This window comes from Lactuca saligna, chromosome 8 (assembly GCF_052625555.1).
Source record: "Lactuca saligna cultivar CGN05327 chromosome 8, ASM5262555v1, whole genome shotgun sequence".
NCBI classification, from domain to species: domain Eukaryota; kingdom Viridiplantae; phylum Streptophyta; class Magnoliopsida; order Asterales; family Asteraceae; genus Lactuca; species Lactuca saligna.
The window spans coordinates 57891977-57902817 of NC_136424.1; the positions used below are offsets into that span (position 1 = coordinate 57891977).

A 10841-nucleotide genomic window follows, 5' to 3' on the forward strand; every position below is an offset into this window, starting at 1 on the left:
ATATATATATATATATATATATATATATATATATATATATATATATATATATATAGGGTTAGGTTCATTTGAGACCACCTATATTTTGTGAGACCGTGAGACGCATTTTTTTTATTTTATTTTATTTTTAAAATTTTTTTTAGTTAATTCATGTTCCAAAAATAATATTTAAAAAAAGAATTTTTTAATTTTTCCATTTATTTTGCATTTTAAAATTATTTTTAGAATATGTACAGTGTAATATTCTATTTTGAATATTTCACGTATTTTTAAAAAAAAATAGAATTTTTTTTACTTTTTTTTTAATTTTTTTAGTTAATTCAAGTTCCGAAAATAATATTTAAAAAAAGAATTTTTAGATTTTTCCATTTATTCTGCATTTTAAAATTATTTTTTAGAATATGTCAGTGTAATATTCTATTTAGAATATTTCACGTATTTTTCAAAAAAAAATACGGAATTTTTTTTATTTATTTTTAATTTTTTTTAGTTAATTCAAGTTTCGAAAATAATATTTAAAAAAAGAATTTTTGGATTTTTCCATTTATTTTGAATTTTAAAATTATTTTTAGATTTGGTCTCACGGTCTCACAGAATTAGAATGGTTTCAAATGAACCTGAACTATATATATATATATATATATATATATATATATATATATATATATATATATATATATATATATATATATATATTTTGGGCCCAAAATCAAATGAGGGGATATGTGATCGGTAGAAAACTAAAAAAATAAGAAGCCAGATATCCGCTTTCATTTTTTTGTAGACTAACAGCACTTCACCGCCTCTCCACCTCTCCCAGTCTCAATGCATTTTTCTCTTATTTTATTTCTTAAACTTGCCTTCCCAACAAGAATCAAGTTGGAATCTTTAAGGATCTGAATTAAAAGCATAAATAAAACTCCATTAATGGTGCTGCATCTTTGAAGGCTCGCATCATTTCTTGCTCATCTCCAAAATATCTTGGTACGCAATCATTACTGTTCATGAAAGTGACCTCATTGCTATATGAAATTAAGATTTGCTGGCAATATGTGCTACTTTATTTTGTTTTTTTGTTTGCAGAATTGAATTACCATTTGTTCTATGATTGGTTGGTATTATGTCTTTTTATTTTATATATTTATAGGGTTGTCGTGATTGTTAAGTAGCTTCAGATTCTTTGGAGATTAGCAATTTCTTTTAAACTCAGTTCCCGATTTTTTGTAAACTGCTTTCCTCTGCAATGGTGGGTTTGACTTTTTTTTTTTCTTTCTTTCTTGTCAAAGATGCAAACTACGTCTTATCTTATGCTTACGGAGATTCATTTCTTTATGATTAATTCTGTTTGTTTTCATGTGTGTCATCATCTTAGTATCTTTTCTTTAAGAATTATCGAACTTTTAAACTATAATTTTTTTTTAAATGCATATTGATCTTATGGTTTATGGAAAATGTCAAAAAAACAATACAGTTTGCAAGAACTATCTATTTTAGGCAAATTCTATCATTTCCTTTTGTAAATAGAGTCTTAAAGTTTCTTAGGTTCTTGCATATTCTTTGCAGATTCATCATTCATCTAATACTCATGTTTTTCTTTGGTCAGCATTCGACTCTGTTCTTTAAATTTCATTTATAGATTGAAAGATATGTGTCTTTCGCATTCATATAACCATTTTACCCATTTTACATGTTAACTTTCTTAAGTTTGATCGATGATCTCTCTGCATTTTAATCGGTTGAAAAAAGTCAACTTTTGCACAGTTTCTTTTAGATTCATTTCAAGATTCTTGAAAACGCTAACACCCTCTAACATAAATTCAGTTTTGACATTAGGATTTTTCCGAGTTTCCTTTCTTGACTACTTTTACAACAGAGGGAATCAGTTCGAATTTGAAGATGTACATAGTAGATAGCAGAGGAGGAGCCATAGCATGCATGCTGCTTGCGCTCCTCTTCCTAGGAACATGGCCTGCAATTCTAACTCTGTTAGAACGACGTGGTCGTCTTCCTCAACACACTTATCTTGATTACACAATCACCAATCTTCTGTCAGCTGTCATAATCGCTTTCACATTTGGGGAATTTGGCCATACCAATGATGACAAACCCAATTTCCTAGTCCAGCTTTCTCAGGTATAAATTATAATCACGCACACAAACCATTCGACAAAATGCATCAATGAGTCGCACATTCATAGTCCATATGCATACTTGAGTTGTGAATTACAATCTGCTTTTTTCAGAACAATTGGCCAAGCGTTCTGTTTGCAATGGCAGGTGGGGTGGTTTTAAGCCTTGGAAATCTTTCAACACAATACGCTTGGGCTTTTGTTGGTTTATCTGTAACTGAGGTCATCACTGCAAGTATTACAGTTGTTATAGGTATCATCATAATCATATGACTATTTTGAAAAATATTTGGGATCATGATTTTGAGTTTGTGAATGGGTGATAGGTACAACTTTGAACTACTTTTTAGACGATAAAATCAACAGAGCTGAGATACTTTTCCCCGGGGTTGCCTGTTTCTTGATTGCTGTTTGTCTTGGTTCTGTTGTGCATGCATCTAATGCCAAAGATAATCAAGCAAAGCTTGATGGATTAAAAGGTTCTCAAATTGACAAAAAAGGGTATACCTTTTTTTTAGTGTCATCATATATGAAAATATTGACTTGTATATTTGGAATTCTAATAATTGATACGTGACAGATCAATTAGCAACGAGTCATACGCGATATCAAGTAAGACTACTTGGATTTTTCACTAACCTTTTTAAGTTAGATTATTAGTTGAATATTTCTTTTTTTTTTTTTATTATCAGAAAAGGATCTGGAGGATGGAGGTGGTAAAGGAGAGAAAGCAAAAGCAGGGACTGCAAGTTTTCTTATTGAACTCGAGAGCCAAAGAGCAATCAAGGTTATATTGTACATAAACTGATAAACCACATTCACCCAGTTTCACATAGAACAAGTTGAAATTTAATCATCTAATTTGTGTAAAACCGACCATATAAAATAAGAACACAAAAACATATACAAAAAAAAAACTTCAAAACCGGAGAAAAACCACAGGCCTCCAAAGAAAAAGATTCAACATAACATTAACTCTGTTCAATCATGACACATGAAAACCAAAGCCTTGAACTCATTTTATAGGCATAGAGACCACTCCAGTTTTTTCCTTTTTCATCTATGTGGGACAAATTTTCTCCTTTTATGCTACCCAACAAATCTCAACATCTAACACCGATCTTCTACAAGTGTCATGATAAACTTGTGCATTTGTGGGGATTTCAGGTATTTGGAAAAAGCACATTCATCGGTTTAGCCATATGTTTGTTTGCTGGAATATGTTTTTCTCTCTTCTCACCAGCATTTAACCTTGCAACCAATGACCAATGGAACACATTGGATGATGGTGTTCCTCACTTAAGTGTCTACACAGCTTTTTTCTACTTTTCTTGCTCTTGTTTTGTGATTGCCATAATTTTAAACATTACATTCCTTTATCACCCGGCTTTCAACTTGCCTAAATCTTCAATCAAAGCATATTTAAATGATTGGGAAGGGCGTGGTTGGGCTTTTTTGGCTGGTTTTCTTTGTGGTTTTGGAAATGGTCTCCAGTTTATGGGAGGACAAGCTGCGGGTTATGCTGCGGCTGATGCAGTTCAGGTTAGTTCTTGTTGTACCTTATGGTACAAGTAGTTAATGCATTTGGATGAAGATGTTTACCTTATGAGGTTGTTGTGATTTGTGAAATGATTTCAGGCACTTCCACTTGTGAGTACCTTTTGGGGTGTGCTTATTTTTGGTGAATACAGAAAGTCTTCGAGGAGAACGTATGTATTCCTTATAGGCATGTTGTCTATGTTTATTGTGGCTGTTGGAGTTTTAATGGCTTCATCTGGTCATCGGAAACGTTAAGATGATTTAAAGGGTAAAATTGTAACACGGGATTTAAAACACTGCAAAGTTTAGTTATTGTATAAATAACATTGTACACACGATAACCCTATGTGATTTATTTTTTCGTTCCTTGATTTGCTTCATCTTACAGTTAACGTTGATTTAAGAAAAAAACTGCAAAAATGGTCTTAAAAATGTGTAATAGTCATTTTGAATTTACAACATATCAAACCACAACAAACTTTGTTAAAGGGATCGATGACATTTGCATTTAAAAATCTTTTCAACTCCATTAGGAAAAAAAAAAAAAAAAAAAAAGGAAACCACACGGGGTATATTTTAGTTTCTCTTGCTTTTATGGTTTCTATAATATTTTTTTTTTATGCATTATATATTTTCAATGACGAATAATTTTAAATCTAATAAGGATCTAGAAGAAAAAAGAAAAATTACATAGTTAGAATCGGGTTTTGAAACCACCGACTCCACCTGATCTTACATTTATTGTAGAATCATTGTATGTGCCAATTAAACAGCGAAATTACTATACAATAGTGTCGAAAATGACATCATTTCTTAATTTTTCAGAGGCAAAAACCAATAATTTTTATACTTCCGCAACCACCGTTACGTTGTCATTAAATTCACATATAAAGACTCTTTTACAATTCAACGAAGCAACATATCAATCCAATCTAGCAATTCTCGAACATGATCCATAAACATAATGGTAATGTCATACCATTTGCACATAAAGTTGTAAAATATGGACCACGACCTCACATTCCAAAAACCTATGATCAACCTCATTTGAGACATTTTCAAAAGCCTATGGTCAACCTCATTAAATCTTTCACAACTGCATTAAAATAAGCTGGCCACATGGGCCATTTTTCACATTCCCGATAATTACCCTACTATATATCTCATGGTAATGTGACTCAAAGGATTCTCCATATTAAAATATTGATTTCCTTGGAATAGAACTGTTCCATCTAGTGCCAAACAACCTAGCTACTACACAAATTGATATGATCGATATAGTATCGAGCTAAACTCATAGAAAAAACTTTAAAACTGTCTAAAATCCCAAGACAAACAAGATCCAACACCAACATTAACACCAAGAATTGCTCATAATCGACTCCCCACCCCTAGGTTACCTTCACCATTAACACCACCAATTTTTGTTTAATTTTCAATAAGCAACGGTACAATCTTTTAACAATTTTAACCCATAAAATCTCAAAAAATTAAGACTTACATTTCAATACCGATTCACAAATCCTTCCAAAAAGGATATTCAACTGGTCCCCCACCTTTATATGGAATGTCGAATGAGGTACTATACCTAGATTGTGAATTGCTTGGATTCTCTGAAAGTCGTGATTCACTATCAAATTGAAGTATTTCGATGGTACAGATCGAATATTCAATTGGATGAAATTCAGGGATACGAAATCAGAGAATGTATCTGAAAATGTTCTTCAAGATGTACCAGAAAATTGACCAAAAACGACTATATGATTCATGTCTAAAAACTGTCACTAGACAGTTACAAACTGTTATAAAAAACTACCAAACATGTCATTAAACGTATCTTAGGTAAAAAAGGGTTAACTCGATCCCAGCTAGGGGCTACCCCCCTGGGGATCCCACTCCCAGGGGCGCTGCCCCCGGACGCCCGTTTGTTTAGGGGATTCACCCCTAATAACAGTGTACTTTGAATCTTGAAAAACTTGAACAAATGTACACTCCTACACCATCCTAACTTGTTCAATATTCAACCATATCACTTTTGGTTAATAAATTTAATCATATTACACTTAAATGATATTTATGATATAAAATCATCAACAAACGTCCTCCATTTAAGTGTTATACTGATTAAACTTAAAGCAAAACATAAACAAGAACAAACTGATGCATAAAGGAAATGTCGTGACGATTGAATTTCACATTAGTGTATTACTCAATCCAAATATTTGAATATCAGGGTGTCACTAAGGATTGAACCCTTTCTATTCAAAATGAATATATGAAGATAATACACATACCAGTTTACATTCTCATAATTTCTAACTTTACACTATATTTTACTAGCTTGTGTCGCATCCTTCAATAAGCATATCAATGTCAAGTCCCAACTTCTTGAAGCAGCTAAACTTCATGTTGAAATCTTTGCAAGTACAACCCATTTCAGTCACTTCTTCCTCCTCATAAGAATTGGTTCCCATGGCTTCTTCTTTTTCCACATTATGGTATGAGTTGTCATACTCTCTTTCATTCTCTCTTTCATTCACCCCTAAGTCATTCTGAGTTGAACTTTCTTTTAACATCTTCCTTAATATTCTCTTCTTGCGTTGAAAACATTCTTTAAATTTGATTCATGGTCTTTTTTTCTTGACTTCCCATAACTTTATCAATGATGGATCAAATTTTGTTTAGCATAGATGGAGTTGCTTTTCTTTCCACATTGAGGTTTTCACCACATTTGATTCTAAGTGGATTATGGTTTCCACTAGTGTTAACTATTTTGAGAAATTAACATTGTTAATTCGAAATTATATTACATACAGTCCCTTATTAAAATACATAAGCCTTACTTACCATGAGAATTTACATGCTAGTTCTAATATATTAAGTACACATTCAGAAGCCTAAACATATAAAATCATATTGCTTATGATTGTTTTTTTTTTTTTTTTTTTTTTTTTTTTAGGGAGGGGGAGGGGGGGTGTTGAAAATATAATATGTCTAAATACTGGTGAGCGGGGGACCATAACCAAAATTTTATTTTTTGGGCCAAATATTTGTAAAATTAAAGTATAGGGATTACTTCTAACCAAAAAATCAGGGGGACCTACAACCCCCTTCCGGCCCCTAACAAAGCTCTGCCCCTGAGTTCGAATACCTTAAAATTTCCAAATACATCAAGAGTACATATAGTTTAAGTCTAAGTACTAATCCTAGTAACTAATTCCAAGGTTGTTAAGATCGGGATCCTACATATGATCGTTTTTGAGTTTGCACGATCGGGATCGAGATCCTAAGATCTCACAAAATAAAACATAATTTTAATTTATAATTTTAAAACATGAAAACTATTTCAAACATTCAACTTTTCATTCAAAAGTTATAAAAACGTCAAAATATTAGTCATAAGTCACAACACACAATGATAAACGATAAATTGGTAAGGAGTAAAAAAACATAAAATGGTAAAAAAAAATCTATTTGCAAAACAAAAAAAAAAAAAAAAATCAAGGGAAGCTAAAATCGGAACGGATCCCGATCCTACTTGCGATCCTACCACAAATACGATCCGTTTACGATCCGGATCGTTTTTCATATCTAGGATCGTACGATCCTAGGGTCAGGATCGCGATTTTGACAACCATGCTTAATTCACTTAAACTTATGCTCGAATGCCTAACTCGTTTTTTCTAAAATCGGTTCGTTTTTTCGAAGGTTAAAAAAATGGTTGAATATGCACCTTTCCTGGTTATATTACTGACTATGTGTGAAAGCCGTGTACTACACGCGTTAATTAAAAAAATTATACATGAAGATATAAACATTAAGTATTTTTTAAAGAAAACATTAAATATTAATTGTGTAAACATAAAGTATTTTTTAAAATAAAATTTCAAAATATATACAAACAAAATGATGAATAAATAAATAATTCAATTTATACCAATAAATTAAAGTATAGAAAAATAATTATATTTTGACCATATAAGTTTTTTTAGTATGTCAAGAAAAAACAATAAAGTTTGATTATTTTTTCTATATAAACTATTTTGCATAAAATGACAATGAACTTTGAAAGAAACATGTCAATTTTGAATTAGGAAACAAATTAATGACGTATTAATTACTTTCTATAACCTAAAAATTAGATAGTTAATTAAGAAAAATAAAAAATTACCACAAAATGACAAGTATAAATTAATTTTTAAGAATTAACCATAAAATTACATGTGTCAAAATGCGTGAAAGTATGACATGTGGTAAAAGGATTTTTATTTATTAGTATGAACTATGTGTAAAACCCGTGTATTACATGGGTTGATTAAAAAAGAAATTAAATATTAAAGTGTAAAAAATAAATAATTTTTTAAAAAAAAATTGAAATAAGAAAAAAAATATATTAATTGCAATTTAATATCATATTTATGACATTTAATACTTTATATATATAAAAACATAAATATTATGTGCCTTTTTAATTTTAAATTTTGAAAAACCTAAGAATTTGAAATGTGAATATTATTTATTTCAAAAGAGAAATTAAATTGCTTCCTACTTTTTATGCCTACAAATGTTTCTACCCAATAAAATTATGATAAGTGTCATCATTCCATATTTTTTTAACTAACTCATTAAGGCTATATTATAAATATACCAATTACAATTAAATTGAATGATGATTTGTCATAATTTTAATGGGTAGGAATAATTGTAGGCATAAAAGTTAGAAGGTAATTTAATTTCTCATTTCAAAAATATCATAAAATGACAAGTGTCAAAATTTATTAGAGATTACATGTGAAAAAATAGATCTTCATTTATTATAATTGATAATTTCTAGAAAGTCAGGAAAGATATCCAAAAAATGTGGATCTATCCAAAATGAAATGAAATGGAAAACATATTTTTCCATATGATTTCGAATAATCTTTACCAAAGTATCAAAGTTTTTGGTCGGAAGTTATTGGATTATGGGTAATCCGTCAAATTAGATTAGTTCGGATTTTTGATAGAGATTCTACGATTTTGTTTTCAGCTAAAGATCGTTTCAATTTTTTTTTTTTGGGTTTTGTTATCTCGATATCCAATGATGAATTCTAACATTTGTGCCTTTTGTTTTGGATTTCACATATCTCCACAATCATGATAATGTTACGTAAATTACTTTTAATATGTGTGTATGTTAACCGATTCATGATGATGTTGTTGAATTTATGATAATGTTTGCACATAAAAATAAATATTTTTATACTTTTTTTTGAACGGCAGACATATATTAAGAACTAGCCAGAGGCTAGAGGAAAACACAAAAGTTCAGAACAAAAGATACAAACAAAAACAACATGAAAGAAGTAAAATCAAAACCTAACATAACACTCTAGAATTGGGTCACAACACCAATTTAACCACCTCAATTGCAGCCCTCTCCGATGACGAGCGTTGATCCATAGATGTGAGAGAGTTTGCACCTCATATGCCAGAACCAATTTTGATATTGAGTTGAGGGAATGAGCTTTGCCATTACTAAATCTCCAAATTACCCACATGAAAAGTAGTATTATAGCTTCATGGGATTCCCTCAACCTTTGATGACCATCAAGCCTGTTTTTGCAATCTAACAAATCTCGACAGGAACTAGGACAGCGCTCCATTATTTGCCACCAACTGCACACTTGTGCCCAAACTTCTTTTGATACCGACCCTCCACGAAAATATGATCTTTTGTTTCCAGGGCTGCATTGCACATTTTGCACAAATTTGTAGAGCTGATGCTGAGGTTGAAGAGGTTCTCCATACATGGAAGTTTTCCATGCCTAACACACCATGCTAGAATGTTTAACTTCCCCAGAACCAGCGGGTTCCATAACCATGTATCATTCCTGTGCTGAAGGACAAGATTATCAATATGGGATCTCAAGGACGACACAAAGTATACCCCTGACGAATCGAGCGACCAAATCCATTTTAAAGAGTCGTCCCCGTTTGATACCTGTTGAAAGTAGTTCAAAAATGGCACTTGATCTTTCCCAAGCGATATTGGCAGACAAACTATTGACCCCCAACAATTACTTCTCCTTTTTGCAATCGTAGGACGGGAAAAGCCACCGTCAGGTCCGTGAATGGACTTTATCACCGTGGCCCATATGCTGTCAGGTTGTGTTTTGAATCTCCACCACCATTTCCCTAACAGAGCCAAATTCTGAGCCTTTAAACTACCAATTCCTAGACCGCCCCTATCTTTAGCTGCTAGTGTCCTTCCCCAAGCAATCCATGCCATTTTCCTTGATTCGAGACAACCGCCCCAAAAGAATCTCATCCGAATCCTTTCAAGCATTTTAATAGCCTTTACAGGAGCCTTGTATATAGAAAAGTAGTAAGAGCCAAGACTGCTTAGAACTGCTTTACATAAGGTCAAACGGCCTCCAAACGACAAGGTGGAAGCTTTCCATCTAGATAACTTCGCCTGAAACTTCTCGATTATAGGTTTCCAATGCTTGTCTCTTGCTATAGAAGCACCCATTGGAAGCCCTAAATAAATAAGGGGGAGAGAACCAACTGAACAGTTGAGACTCCGGGCCACCAGGTCCAACTCATAGCTCTGGACACCAAACCCATATACTTTGCATTTTGACATATTTATTTTAAGACCTGAGGACAGTTCAAAGCATCTAAGAATTCTAATCAGTTTTTTGTTTTTTTCCAAAGTCCACGTGCCCATAAAAATTACATCATCGGCCTATTGTAGATGGGAAATTTCAGGACCATGCCGAGGAAGCCGGATACCTACAAATATGCCTTTTTCTTTCGATGTTTCCATGGTGATGTGTAGCCCTTCTGCTGCAATGATGAACAAAAATAGGGATAATGGATCGCCCTGTCTAACCCCACGCTCCATATCAAATTCTGATGTTGCTGACCCGTTAATAATTACCGAAACTCTAGTAGACGATAAGCAACCTAGAATCCATGAACGCCATTTGACCCCAAATTCCATTTGTTGCATGATTGAATCTAGATAATCCCAGCTAAGACTATCGAAAGCCTTTTCAAAGTCTACTTTAAAAGTAAAAGATTTCTTTTTGTTTTTCTTTATCCATCCGATAACTTCATTTAAAATAAGAGGCCCATCAAGTGTATTCCTGTTTTTAATGAAAGCAGTCTGAGTTTTGCTAACCACCA

General features: G+C 32.2%; 2 protein-coding genes across 7 annotated transcripts; one reads left to right on the top strand and one right to left on the bottom strand.

The window, feature by feature from the left end:
• The first annotated feature begins 733 nt into the window (after window positions 1-733).
• LOC145010721 (ureide permease 1-like) lies at window positions 734-4039 on the top strand. Of its 6 annotated transcripts, none has more exons than XM_078969234.1 (8): window positions 734-984; window positions 1822-2133; window positions 2244-2382; window positions 2456-2630; window positions 2710-2741; window positions 2822-2916; window positions 3297-3671; window positions 3768-4039. In XM_078969234.1, exons 2-8 carry the CDS (start codon window positions 1897-1899, stop codon window positions 3921-3923), a joined length of 1209 nt encoding a protein of 402 aa, XP_078825360.1. In that variant the 5' UTR covers window positions 734-984; window positions 1822-1896; the 3' UTR covers window positions 3924-4039. The 6 variants fall into 6 exon arrangements, with proteins under 6 accessions (XP_078825360.1, XP_078825362.1, XP_078825363.1 ...); XM_078969236.1 differs by having other exon boundaries at window positions 1834-2133; XM_078969237.1 differs by having other exon boundaries at window positions 1874-2133.
• A 5273-nt stretch (window positions 4040-9312) lies between these two features.
• On the bottom strand, window positions 9313-10182 carry LOC145009649 (uncharacterized). The gene has a single exon (XM_078968300.1). It carries the CDS (start codon window positions 10180-10182, stop codon window positions 9313-9315), a length of 870 nt encoding a protein of 289 aa, XP_078824426.1.
• Between the last annotated feature and the right edge of the window lie 659 nt (window positions 10183-10841).